The following is a 14,952-nucleotide window of genomic DNA, read 5'->3' as shown; positions in this document are numbered from 1 at the left end:
TCAACACCGCCGAATACCTGCACTTCCAGATCCACACCGACCCCAAGACTACCCTCAGAGGCACCCTCATCTACAGACCCCCGGGACCACGCGCACAGTTCTGCGAAGACATCACGGACTTCATCAGCCCTCACGCCCTCCCCTCCGCCGACTACATCCTCCTCGGGGACCTCAACTTCCACCTGGAGAACAACAACGACCGCAACACCACCACCTTGCTGAACAACCTCGCCAACCTCGGACTCAAGCAACTGGTCAACACGCCCACCCACTACGCCGGCCACACGCTCGACCCCCTCTTCTCATCCAGCAAGCATGTCACCTTCAGCCACTCCACCGGACTGACCACAGCTGCGTCCACTTCAGCTTCAAAAAGAACACGGTCCACCACCACCCGAAGCAGGTTCCCCACAGAAACTGGAGTAAGATCACCGTCGACCAGCTCGCCACCTCCCTCAGCCAGAACTCACCTGTCAGGACAACGGACCCTATCACGCAGTGGCTGACCTCCTGTGCCGACGACCTCGCCCCACTGAAGAACCCTCTCACCAGGCCCAGAAGCAAGAAGGCCCCCTGGTTCACCAACGAACTCAAGGACTCCAAGAAGGCCTGCCGCACCCTCGAGAAGGCCTGGATCCTCGAAAAGACCGCCGACAACATGACCGCCCTCAAACTCGCCACCCGCAGACATCACCAGCTCATCCGCACCACCAAGAAGAAAGCTCTGAAGGAACGACTGGACAAAAACGCCCATGACAGCAAGGAGCTCTTCAACATCGTCAAGGAGTTCTCCAACCCCAGCACCGGCAACAAGGACATCACCCCCTCGCAGGACCTCTGCGACTCCCTCGCCTCGTACTTCCACCGCAAGATCGCCGACATCCACAACAGCTTCGGCGTCCCACCCCCGCACCCATCGGTCGAACCTACGCACCCCACCGCCATCCTCCAGACATGGACCGAGGTGACCCCCGAAGACACGACACGCATGATGAACACCATCCACTCCGGATCTCCGACCGACCCGTGCCCCCACCATTTCTTCAACAAGGCCGCCGCTACCATCGCACCCCACCTCCGAGACATCATCAACACCTCCTTCGACACAGCCACCTTCCCGGAGAGCTGGAAGCACGCAGAGTTCAGCGCTCTGCTGAAGAAACCAACAGCAGACCCGACCGACCTCAAGAACTTCCGCCCCATCTCGCTCCTTCCCTTCCCTGTCAAAGTCATCGAGAAGGTCGTCAACAAGCAACTGGCCGCCTTCCTCGAGACAAACGGATCCCTCGACCCATCGCAGTCCGGGTTCAGAGCCAACTACAGCACCGAGACCGCCCTCATCGCAGCCACCGACGACATCCGAGCCCTGCTCGACAACGGTGAAACAACGGCACTCATCCTCCTAGACCTCTCCGCAGCATTTGACACGGTCTGCCACCGCACCCTAGTCCAACGCCTCAACGCCACCGGCATCCAAGGGAAGGCTCTGGAATGGATCATCTCATACCTCTCCGGCAGAACACAGAGAGTACACCTCCCTCCGTTCCGCTCTGAGGCCACCGAAGTCATCTGCGGCGTCCCGTAAGGATCGTCGCTCAGCCCCACTCTCTTCAACATCTACATAAAACCCCTCGCTGCCATCGCACGCCAACACAACCTCAACATCATTTCCTACGCCGATGACACCCAGTTGATTCTCTCCCTCACCAGAGACCCCGACACCGCCAAAGCCAGCCTACACGAAGGGATGAAAGACGTCGCCGAATGGATGAACACCAGCCGCCTGAAATTGAACACGGACAAGACAGAAGTCCTCATCCTGGGACCGTCGCCCTCCGCATGGGACGACTCCTGGTGGCCCCTGGCCCTAGGCACCGCACCCAAGCCAACGGACCACGCACGCAACTTGGGCGTCATCCTGGACTCCTCCCTATCGATGACCAGTCAAGTCAACGCCGTCTCCTCATCTTGCTTCCACAACCTCCGCAAGATCTTCCGTTGGATCCCAACCGAGACCAGGAAGACGGTCACCCAGGCCCTCGTCACCAGCAGACTAGACTACGGAAACACCCTCTACGCCGGCACAACAGCCAAGCTTCAGAAAAGACTTCAGCGCATCCAGAACGCCTCCGCCCGACTCATCCTGGACGTCCCCCGACGCAGCCACATCTCGAGCCACCTGAGAGACCTGCACTGGCTCCCTGTCAACAAGAGGATCACGTTCAGACTCCTCACCCACGCACACAAATCCCTCCACGACCTGGGCCCAAGGTACCTCAACGACCGCCTGACCTTCTACACGCCCACCCGCCAGCTACGATCCGCGAACCTCGCCCTCGCATCCAGAGAGCCACCGCCGGAGGAAGATCCTTCTCCTACCTGGCGGCTAAGACATGGAACTCCCTGCCCGTCCACCTGCGGCTGACCCAGGACCACCTCGCCTTCAGGAAACAGCTCAAGACCTGGCTGTTCAAGCAGTAACAGACCCCCTCCCCCAGGCGCATTGAGACCCTACCGGGTGAGTAGTGCGCGATATAAATTCCATGATTGATTGATTGATTTCTCTTCCGGAGTCGCGTACGGCCCCGTGAAAGGCGGGTAAGCCGCAGACAATAACGGAGGCTACACCGGAGGCGCGAAGGTGTGACCCCCCGCCCCCTCCACCGTGTCCCGTGACCGTTGAGGGATAGACGAAGAGGGATAGACGAAGAGGGATAGACGAAGAGGGACGTCGCTTCTTCGACTTTTTATGGCGCTTTGACTTACCTGTCCCCGATTCCGACGAACGGTGGTGTCGGCCCCGCAACCTGTCTCTTGACCTTCCGCGGGATACTGAGCATACCGAAACCGAATGGCGGGCCTCCAACAACTTTCGGGAAGGCTCCCGCAAAGACTTCGGCGCCATGACCCAACAATCAGGGCACGCCTCGGGGTCATGGGCGTGCCCCAAGCAGAAGAGACGCACGTCATGTGGGTCAGCCACCGACTTGTTCCGACGGCAGCCCCGACAGGATGTTAACCCGGGCATCTCTACTGCTCCAGAAGTCGAGAACTCGACAAAACAAGTCTCAGAAATAAAGTTAAAATATTAACTAGGAGTACCGCTCTCTCTCGGATCTGCGCTTGCTGGCACGGAAAAAGAAAGCACTGACGTCAGCGCGCGTGGGCGCGTCTAAGTAGCTCCGACGACGTCATCTCGGCGACTACGACGCCATCGACGTAGGCGGAGCCGCACGATGCCGCCTACCGACACACAGGGGTACTGCTGACTAAAACTTTCCAGATCCAGCCTGACGCCTGGGGATATTCTAAGTTAAGGAATCTATCACTATCGTGTTTCTTTCAGATGCATAAAAATAGCAAAATTATCCCTATTTTAAAAGTAGCAGCCACAGGAACCTTACCGCTCCATGCTGCACGGCCGCTCCAGTATCGGGTAAATTAGGTGGTTTATGGTCTCTTCACACATATGGGGGTTATTCATCAGGGCAGAAGGTGTCATGTAGCGCTGTTTCTCGTTGAATTTATTGGAGGTTTCAAAGATTTTTGATATTTTTTAGCACACTGTTTCCAAAACTAGTTTCTGTAGTGGCCCTGCATTCTGGCGCAGAGGGTTCACAGAAGAAACTGACGTCCGCGCGCCGGAGGGGACTTATATGGCTCCACTGACATCACATCCAGAGACTACGTCACAGTGGAGCTGTACGACGCCGTCCCCTGGCGTGCAGAGATACTGCTGAAAAGTTTCTGGATCCAGTCTGGCGCCTTGGGAGAATTCAAAATTAAGGAATCTGCTGCTAGATGTCTCTATCAGATGCACTCTTTCCGAACTGTAATCCTTACAAAAACATTATCACCAACTACAAGTAATTCACAACACACGCTCATAAAACTTCCTCCTAAGTTCAAATCCACCACTCAGAGAGCATGTACAATTTTATAAGCAATAAACAAATAGCATTTATCATTCCTCTGTGTGTTAAATTCACTTCATGCAGAGGTTGAGCTTTCGGTGTGAAATGTTTTTACCTCTGCAATATCCGGTGTAACTAAGATACAATTAATTGCTTGTCAACAAATGAAAATTCAAAAAAGGTTGTCTAAAGAACATTTCCCAATACTAAAAGTTATTTCTCTGATACCTGATTAAGGTTTCGAACCAAAAATAAATTGTTTTCCAATTCTTTTCCTCAATTTCCTATTTCCATGAATATTATTCCCTTTTGGCAATGAAAATAAAAAACTCTTGAAAAAGACACTGCAAACAATTAGTTAAAATGTTAATGATGATAGACAATTACAATAAGAAAATGTTCAATTCAGAGCAACAGAAGACTGCAACGGCTTACAAATGAGCACACATATTAAGCAGATTCCACTCACCACCTGTTGTTTTTGTAAGCATGGGGATTAACTATGTCTCTGATAAAGCTATAGTAGTGCCCACCATCTGCTGTTCCAGTATGAACTGTCACACCTATCAAATCATATTCGTAGCTCTCGGATTCGTTTAGCTGTACTCCATTTTTCTTAAATCCTGGAATGATACACACAACATTTTCAGGCACGTATATCTAAAACAAAGTTATTTCAAAGTAACATGATAAATATATGCTCTACATTGACCAGCTGTCTATGCTGGATGCCACACTAAAATAGGCTATGACCCTTCGTTATTAGTCACCTTAATGTATACAAAGTAATCAAACAAATCAATTGAATTCAGATGACATATATTGATTCATATATGTAAATTATTGATACACATATACTTATGGATCATTTTTTTAACAGAACACATCACTTATAGTGCATCCTGATGCTGATACATTTATATCAATAAATAAAAATAATACATTTTTGGTTCATTCAATTTAGTACATGAGAGAATAAAGATGAGCCCAATGCATTTCGGGACCGACACGTCCCTTCGTCAGGGGCAATCTAAGGACAAAAACACAATAATAATAGACATTACTGATAATCGAACGCATACTTATGATACTCAATGTAAACCATTAATGATGATTCAACAAGCTATTAGTCACGCTACATAGGAAATTAAACATGCCACTATTTGTGGGGTTGTGTGAATACAACAATATATTGTGCTGAAATGGAGGCAGCAAGAACAACGCCACCAGAAAAAGTAATACACCGTGGTGATAATTAAAAGGGTGATGGTCTGTATTCTGCTAGGAATGCAGAGAAGTTGGGAAGTTCGGAGGTATGCATGGCGAGGTGGACTCACCTCGTGTAATGTACCAAAAGAGACCTCAATGAGGGTGAAATGACGGGCAAAAGCGTAAATACCAGCCGATGCACTGCTGCGGGAGAAACAACAACAATGGGTTGGAAACAAGAGGCTAAGAAGCGGAGTGGTAAAAATGTGAAGAAAAGTGGCTTACCACTTACCAACAACTGTTCACGTGGAAAACACAGTGGTTTTAGGCTAAAAAACGAAAAATATACGGATGAGAATGGTGGGGCATCCCATCAACAGGATAACATCATTGCCAATCCCACTTGGTGGTCTAAAATCATTCTCTACTATCACTACATTGACGACATTTTTCTCATTTGGAATGACACCGTATCTTCCTTTACCACAATGATTGAGTCTCTCAACAGCATCAATCCACACATTCAACTTACATATCAAATTCATGAAGACACTATACATTATCTTGACGTGCAAGTTGTGAAAACAGCATTCAATCATTTTCAAACTACTTTTACCATAAGCCCACAGACCGAAACAGCTTATTAGCTTTTTCAAGCTTTCATCCACGAAGTCTCATCAGGAATCTGCCTCTATCCCAGTTCATCAGGATACGTAGAATTTGCTCTGACACCGAAAATAGTTCTTTTGAATTACTTGAAACCTCCAAACGGTTTTCAGCAAGGGCTTATCCCCAGGAAGTGCTGACAAATTGTTTAACAAAAGCTATGGACAAATCTCGCAATGATCTCCTCACACAACAACCACGCATTCCCCAACAACGACTGGTATTTGTGAGTAAATTCTCAACCATCTCTACCAACCTAAAGAACATCATCAATTCCCGTTGGGAACTTCTCCAACAAGAGGAGGATTTCCATGACCTATTTCAACATAAACCTTTGTTTGCGTACACCAGAGGCAGAAATCTACGCTCTCTCCTGAAACCTCCGGTTGTCACTAAGGAACCAAGTGTACACCATGGGACTAGAAGATGTTTATCTTGTATTCATTGTAACAACGTAATCACAAGGAACATTCTCACTCATCCTTCATCTGGCATAAAGATACAGCTCAAACACACCAGTGACTGCAACACAGCTAACGTCATCTACTGTATCAAATGTCCTTGCGGAAAAGCATACGTAGGGAAGACCGAACGCAAAATCAAAACCCGCATAACCGAACATAAATCCAGAATTAGACACAAGAACACCACCTCAAGTCTTGCAACTCATTGGACCGAGGCTAAACATACGATCTCACAACTGCGGTTCCAAATTATTGAGACAATAAATGTTCGACCAGGTGTAGACGTAACCAACATGCTGTTACGTAAATAAATTTTCTGGATCCAAAAACTCCATACCCTGACCCCGTCTGGTCTCAATGATGTTATGTTATGTTACTGAGTTTTATAACGCGCTCAGCTACTCAAAAGAGTGTCCCGGCGCGAGCTAAGAGAACAGTAGACAGAACACAGGTTAGAAGAGATGGGTCTTAAGGTGTTTCCTGAACAGGCGATCATCCTGAATAGCACGCAAAGCTAAAGGCAATGCATTCCACAGCCTAGAGGCATTGAACGTAAGCGATCTGCCCCCCATGCGTTGAAGGCGGAACGTGGGGATAGAGGCCAGCAGCTGAGAAGAAGATCTCAGAACCCTAGGTGGTTGGTAAAAGGAGAAGCGCTTTTTGAGATAGGAAGGGCCTCCATCGTGGAGAGCCCGATGCGCAAGAACCAATGCTTTAAATTCAAGGCGTTTCCTGACAGGGAGCCAGTGCAGTATGCGAAGTGAGGAAGAAATAGAGGCTCTGCTGGGAAGGTTCACCACCAGCCGGGCTGCGGCATTCTGAATCACCTGCAGTTTCCTAAGCAGGTAGTCGGGCAGACCGACAGAGACCATTGGCATAGTCGAGGCGGGAGAGAATAAGCGCCCGAACCACAGTCTCCTTAGCTGATCTAGGTAACAAAGGTAAAAATCTTTTTAAGGATCTGAGAATACCGAAGCAGCAGCCAGTGAGCTTTTTTATTTGAGTCATAAAAGACAGCTGCTCGTCAAACCAGATCCCCAAGTTTTTGACAGGTAAACCCGTACAGGAGGGGGGGGGGTGGGCGGGGGGCTAAAGCTGAGGGCCAGAGAGAGTCCCTAAAGTGAGGTGGAAAAGTGCCAAAGAGTAAAATTTCCGTCTTTTCCTCATTGCACTTCAGTTGGGCGGCAGAGAGCCAATGAAAGACGGCAGCAAGACAGCTCTGTACTCTATGGGTAGAGAAGTCAGTTCTATCCCACGTAAACAGGAGCTGAGTGTCGTCCGCGTATGCCACCACTTTGGCCCCACCTTCCTCTGCCAATTGAACTAGAGGCGTGATGTAAATATTAAAAAGCAGGGGGCTTAACGAAGAGCCTTGGGGCACTCCTGTGGAAACAGGCTGGGGGGAAGAAGCAAAAGGAGGAAGCCAAACCTGTTGTGACCGGAGGGTAAGAAAAGATTCCAGCCACTTCCAGACCAAACCAGAAATACCAATAGCAGCTAGCCGAGATAGAAGCAAAGCGTGGGGGACGGTGTCAAATGCCGCCGACAGATCTAAAAGGATAAGGGCAGCATTCCCCCCAGCATCCAAACAATGGCGGATCGCCTCCGACATCTCGACTAAGGCAGACTCAGTACTATAAGAAGCTCTGAAGCCCGATTGAGCCGGATGGAGAAGACTCTCATTCTCAACAAAAGCAGACAGTTGTTTGTTTGCTACCTTTTCACATATTTTGGCCAGACAAGGCAGAAGAGAGATTGGTCTATAGTTGGCAGGATTGCCGGCATCAAGAGTAGGTTTTTTTAGGAGCGGAATGACTTTAGCTTGTTTCCATTCCTGAGGAACCAAGGCCTCAGTAAAGGACAAATTGACAAGAGTATTCACCTCCGAATTGACTGTCTCGGCCATAGAGGCCAAGAGCCTGGCCGGACAAGGGTCAGACGGAGACCCAGACTTTAAGGACTGAAGTATTTTGAGGGAATCAAGCGGAGTCACCGGCGAGAACAACGAAAATGAAGCCAACGGGGCGGAGCAGCCCACCGAAGGTCTCTCATTAGAGGTAAAAGTCGCCTGGATAGTCCGAATTTTGGAGATAAAAAAATCCGAGAGCTTATCGCACCAAGATGCAGAGACAGGAAGTTTCGTTGCCATAGCTTTTGGGGCCATAAAGCTCTGAACAATGGAAAAGATTTCTTTGGAATTGTTACTAGCGGACTCAATTCGAAAGGAATAGTAAAGGCTTTTCGCTTCCCGAATAGCCTGGTAGTAGATTTTCTGGGCATCTCTCAACAGTCCCTTAGCTATTGGACAAAAGGCCGAACGCCAGATCCGTTCGAGCTTTTTACAATGTTGTTTGAGCCGCTTCAAATCGGGAGTAAACCAAGGATGTGAAGGAGACTCCCTGTGACGACGGCGACAAGACAGGGGAGACAAACTGTCGACTGCTCGTCCAATCCAGCTCAGAAAGCATGCAAGGGCCCCTTTCAGATCCGACGATGATCGTTTGGATATGTCATGCTTCTTTTTTTTTTTTTTTTTGTGAAACTTTTATTGTTTTCTAACACAACAATACAACAATCAACTCTCAATCCCCGCCCGTCCAGGAAATACCCCACATGTAACAGCATCCCCGACTCTCCCAAGGACGGCTCAACCTTCCCACCCGGTCCCTTACCCCCCCTCCCCCTCCCTCTGTCAGTGTGCCCCCATCTTCTACCCCGGTCCCACTTTCGATGTGTCCCCTCCCCCTGGTCAATACAATACAGGGGCCCAGCCTCTCCCTAAACCAACAGGACCTTCCAGCTAGCCCAGCCCAAAGTGTAGGCGGTCAGGGCCCGCCGTCTCGCCTCTAGATATGTCATGCTTCTTATAAGAAAACTACCTAGAGTAACCCTCAGGATTCTCTTTACATTCCATCTCCTACACTCATACCATCTACATTTCCTTCCAATTACTCACTTGCGCCCGGATGCCTTCACACTGTTTCTTTTGCCACTCTCTCTATAGCTATCATCACATTTTCAGGTTTTCGGTGTTTACTCCCTGCAGTGCTTCTACACTATCCTGGTAACTCTGACTCACGTTTTATTAGCCTTTCCCACAGCAGAATCTCTTCACATTAGGTTCCTGACCTGGAGTGTAAACGCGGGCAGTTAGCAGTCCTAAAATGCTTTGTACAGATTGGCCCCGAGGCCACACATCGGATCCGTTGCCGATCTTAGTCTCACCGCTCTGCAGTATTTTCATTTTCTTTTTCCACTTTTTCATTCTTATTATGTTCCTCACGTGTCATTCTGATGTTTTATTTTCCATTACCCATTACACATGCACATGCCTCCAGACGGAGTAACTTTTACCATTACATCATGGCGGATGTCCGCCTGTCCTGTTTCTATTTTCACTATTATCCACCACGGACGTCACTCTTCGGAGCCGTCCTTTCTCTTTAGCCTGTATTTAGCGGCACGCTGCAATCTTGCGAGTATCCTTTCCAGGTACCGGTCTTCACCTTTCTAACGGTTCGCGTTCCAACTGTCTCCTCGACATTCATGTAAGTCTTCATCTTTGTCTTCACCGTCGACCTTCGTTTTTTTGGATTTCATTGCTTTCCGTTTGATTGATGGGATGCCCCACCATTCTCATCCGTATATTTTTCGTTTTTTAGCCTAAAACCACTGTGTTTTCCACGTGAACAGTTGTTGGTAAGTGGTAAGCCACTTTTCTTCACATTTTTACCACTCCGCTTCTTAGCCTCTTGTTTCCAACCCATTGTTGTTGTTTCTCCCGCAGCAGTGCATCGGCTGGTATTTACGCTTTGCCCGTCATTTCACCCTCATTGAGGTCTCTTTTGGTACATTACACGAGGTGAGTCCACCTCGCCATGCATACCTCCAAACTTCCTAACTTCTCTGCATTCCTAGCAGAATACAGACCATCACCCTTTTAATTATCACCACGGTGTATTACTTTTTCTGGTGGCGTTGTTCTTGCTGCCTCCATTTCAGCACAATATATTGTTGTATTCACACAACCCCACAAATAGTGGCACGTTTAAGTTCCTATGTAGCGTGACTAATAGCTTGTTGAATCATCATTAATGGTTTACATTGAGTATCACAAGTATGCGTTCGATTATCAGTAATGTCTATTATTATTGTGTTTTTGTCCTTAGATTGCCCCTGACGAAGGGACGTGTCGGTCCCGAAATGCATTGGGCTCATCTTTATTCTCTCATGTACTAAATTGAATGAACCAAAAATGTATTTTGTTTATTTATTGATATAAATGTATCAGCATCAGGATGCACTATAAGTGATGTGTTCTGTTCAAAAAATGATCCATAAGTATATGTGTATCAATAATTTACATATATGAATCAATATATGTCATCTGAATTCAATTGATTTGTTTGGTTACTTTGTATACGTTAAGGTGACTAATAACGAAGGGTCATAGCCACCCCCAGCACTGTGCGCAGTGGCAACTACCGCATGGTCAGTTTCTTTTCCTCACAGACTTTATGCCCGATTGACAGCGAGCATACCACTGCAGCACCTAAGTCACAAGTGATAAAACTATTGTTCTAACCCGAACTAACAGGAGTGCGCTGCCCCCCGCCATTGACACTAAAATAAGGCCTCTTGTGGAGAAAAAGGTTACCTACCAAAAATAACAGCCCCAATTAGTGTACTATCTATTAATAGATTCATTCAGCTTATATACAATGGATTTCAATTGCAATATTCCAAATCATCATAAGGTCCAACTTGAGCCCTAATAAGCGTTTAAAGCCATAAAGGTGTGAGAACCTCCAAACAGCTAATACTGGTATAGAACACTGCCTATCTTTTTCACCAAAACAGAGAGGCACTGGAAGTAGGGATGTAAGGGGTGCTGCATCACCCTCAAATATCCCTGAAGGAGTTCAGATGGAGTGCATGTTTAGGGTAGTATGTCATTTTAACTAGAGACACCTTTGCTGGGATAGAGGCGAAAGAAGGACAGTATTTCAGAGGTTTTAAAATGCATACATAAAGACAGGTGTGTGCTGGCTTTCTAAAGTAAAGATCAAATATCTCAAAATGTATACCAGTAGTGTGGAAGGGACAGTCAAAGCACTTAAGTCAGGTGATGTCGATGTTGAGTGCTACCACTTTGAAAACTGTTCCAGCACCACTGCCGATAAGACGTCTGGGAGAAATCTAAGGTTATGCTTTAGGCCAAAGGTAAACTTATGAACTATGTGAAGTACCATTGCATTACAGCGATGAACAAAAAACTTACCTTCAATAATGCCTTATCTAGCTGCAGATTCCTCACATCCTTCCTGCTCTAAAGAACAAGTTACTTACCTTCGGTAACGATATATATGTAAGACACATTAGTTAGTTGGATTCCTTACCTTAGAATATCCCCAGGCGTCAGGCTGGATCTGGAAAGATTTTGTCAGCAGTACCTCTGCGCGTCGGTAGGCGTCGTCTGTGGCTCCGTGTCCATCGTCAGGGTCGTGATCGCCGGGATGACGTCGGAGTACTTAGACGCCGCCCTGGAGCGCTGTCAGTTCTGTACATAGCTTTCCGCGCCAGGAACGCAGAACCATGCAAGAAACAGTCACTGGTGCCATGAAACTAGGGCCCTGAAAGGGATGACCTTAACCCTAGATATCAGTTCGCAGAACGGGGAGGATGGGCGGGGCGGTAAGGAATCTAACAAACGAATGTTTCTTACAGATATATCGTTACCGAAGGTAAGTAACTTGTTCATCTGAAAGAAACACGTTAGTTTGATTCCTTACCTTAGAATAGATACCCCAGCAATACCAACCGAGGTGGTGGGTCTGCGAACCAACATCACACCAGGAAGTCCTGGAGAATGGAACCGCCAAAGAAGCCGTCTCTCCGGACTTGGCTGTCCAGGCAGTAGTGCTTGGCAAACGTGTGCAGCGAAGCCCACGTTGCTGACTGACAAATGTCCTGCAGAGCGACTCCCTGTCCCAAGGCAGTAGTAGCCGCTATGGCCCGAGTGGAATGGGCCCTCAGCCCCACAGGAGGATCCTTCTTAGCCAAGGAATAACAGGCCTTAATGCACAAAATGACCCACCGAGAGATGGTCCACTTGTGCACTGCCCGCCCCTTCTTAGTGCCGACGTAGCCAACGAAGAGTTGGTCGTCCACCCGGAACTGTTTTGTGCGGTCCAGATAAAAGGAGAGTGCACATTTTGGGTCCAGGCGGTGGAGCCTCTTTTCCTCTTTCGAGGGATGCGGAGGCGGAAAGAAGGTGGGCAAGGTAACAGACTGTCCGATGTGAAAGGCAGTAACCACCTTAGGAAGAAAAGAAGGGCAAGTCCTCAGAACAACCTTGTCCAGATGGACAGAGAGGAAAGGAGGTTTAGAAGAAAGAGCTTGGAGCTCACTCACTCTTCTGGCAGAGGTGATGGCAACCAGGAAAGCAGTCTTGAGAGTCAGAAGACGAAGAGGGCAGTTATGAAGTGGCTCAAAGGGAGCGCACATCAGATAGGTTAACACCAGATTCAAGTCCCACTCAGGCATTACAAAGGGGACAGGAGGAAACATGCGAGTATTGCCCTTTAAGAATCTATTTACAACAGGGAACTTGAAAAGAGAAGGCAGAAACAGCTGAAAGATATCCCTTGATGGTGCCCAGAGCAGAGCCCTGCTGGGCCAGGGAAAAAAGAAAGAGGAGAACCTCAGAAAGAGGGGCGGAAAGGGGATTCACAGCCTTTGCTGTGCACCATGCCACAAATTTGTTCCACCTGCAGGCGTATACCGTTTTAGTGGATGGACGCCTGGCTGCCAGAATGACATCACAGACTTCAGGAGGCAAGTCAAATGGCATCAACTGCCGCCACTCAATCTCCACGCATGGTGGTGGAGGCTGGACAGGTTCGGGTGGAGGACCGTCCCCTGCTGCTGCGACAGATGGTCCTCCTGAAGAGGCAGTTGAATCGGGGGATTGATTGACAGACTGAGTAGCTCGGGATACCAGTATCTTCATGCCCAATCTGGAGCGACAAGGATGACTTGGGCCCGGTCGCGCCTGATCTTCTTAAGCATTCTGGGCAGAAGTGGCGACGAAAAGCGTCTCCGAGCGAGTGCCGCCTTGGAAATTCCAACGCACAGAACTGATGACATTGTGCGTTCTCTTCGGTGGCGAATAGAGCTAACCAAGGCTCTCCCCATTGCTGAAAGAGGCCTTGCGCCACGTCCGAGTTCAGACGCCATTCGTGATCCATCATGCACCGGCAGCTGAGTTCGTCCGCCCTGGCGTTCAGAGAGCCCGCCAGGTGTTGGCCCACCAGGGTGATGCCCTGATTTTCCAGCCATGTCCAGAGGCGCAGAGCCTCCTGACAAAGGGTCCACGACCCCACCCCGCCCTGTTTGTTGCAATACCACATGGCGGTGGTGTTGTCCGTGAACACCTACACTACACTTCCCCGGACAGAGGGAAGGAATGCCTTCAGTGCAAGCCGGATCGCCCGCAGCTCCAACAGGTTGATATGGAGCCGGGACTCCACCGGAGACCAGAGGCCTCTGATCTCCGCCACTCCCATGTGGCCCCCCCATCCCAGAAGGGACGCATCTGTCACCACCAAGTGCTCCGGTTGGGGTAGGGAGAGGGATCTGCCACTGACCCAATCGTGGTCCGTGAGCCACCACTGCAACTGTCTTGCAGTGCCCTCCGAGATCAGGACATGGTCAGACAGGTTGCCTCGATGCTGGGCCCACTGAAACTTCAGGTCCCACTGCAGAGCCCGCATATGCCATCTGGCATGATGCACCAACAGGATGCAGGAGGCCATCAGACCCAGCAGCCGCAGCACCAACCTGACCGAAACCCGGGATAGAGGCCGAAAGATGGGAATCAGAGCCTGAATATCCCAGACCCGCTGTTCCGGAGGATAAGCCCGGAACTGGGCCGAGTCCAGAACCGCTCCGATAAAGAGGAGCTTCTGGGAGGGACTCAGATGCGACTTCGGCACAATGATGGAGAACCCCAGCAAATGCAGGAGGTCGGCCGTAGTCTGGAGGTGGGAGACGACTGCCTGGGGCAAGCCCGCCTTCAACAACCAGTCGTCGAGATAGGGGAAGACTGGAACCCCCAATCTGCGCAGATGAGCTGCGACCACCGCCATCACTTTCGTGAACACCCGAGGGGCACTGGAGAGGCTGAAGGGGAGCACGGTAAACTGAAAATGCTCTTGGCCCACCGTGAACCGCAGGTAACACCGGTGGGCCGGCAGGACGGGAAAGGGGAAATAAGCGTCCTGCAAGTCCAACGCTACCATCCAGTCTCCAGGGTCTAGGGCAGCCAGAACCTGGGCTAAGGTGAGCATCTTGAACTTCTCCTTGCGGAGGAAGGCGTTGACGCTCCTGAGGTCCAAGATAGGGCGTAGGCCCCCTTTGCCCTTCTTGGGAACAAGAAAGTAGTGGGAATAACAACCACAACCTACTTCTAGACCAGGAACGCGCTCGACGGCCCCTTGGCCAAGATGGCCGTAACTTCCTCCTGTAGAAGTTTCAAGTGATCCCCCGACATGTGGTGGTACTGTGGTGGCATGGCTGGAGGGGTCGCCTCGAAGGGGAGGGAGTAGCCCCTTCGGACAATTTGCAGCACCCACCTGTCCGATGTGATGGAACGCCAGTGGAGCAGGTGATGGCAAACTCTGCCTCCCACTGGCGTG

The 14,952-nt window shown here is 49.5% G+C and overlaps 1 protein-coding gene across 1 annotated transcript in view; it reads right to left on the bottom strand.

The window, feature by feature from the left end:
* USP34 (ubiquitin specific peptidase 34) overlaps positions 1-14,952 on the bottom strand; it is a 2,509,780-nt gene that overhangs the window by 1,117,941 nt on the left and 1,376,887 nt on the right. Inside the window, exon 49 of the mRNA XM_085612349.1 lies at positions 4,384-4,537. Coding sequence (XP_085468475.1) covers positions 4,384-4,537 — 154 coding nt within the window. The remainder of the gene's footprint in view (positions 1-4,383; positions 4,538-14,952) is intronic.

The sequence above is a fragment of the Triturus cristatus genome, chromosome 6 (genome assembly GCF_964204655.1).
Source record: "Triturus cristatus chromosome 6, aTriCri1.1, whole genome shotgun sequence".
In the NCBI taxonomy this organism is placed as follows: domain Eukaryota; kingdom Metazoa; phylum Chordata; class Amphibia; order Caudata; family Salamandridae; genus Triturus; species Triturus cristatus.
The sequence above is the reverse complement of the archived record's forward strand: the minus strand, read 5'-3'. Positions and strand labels throughout refer to the sequence as shown.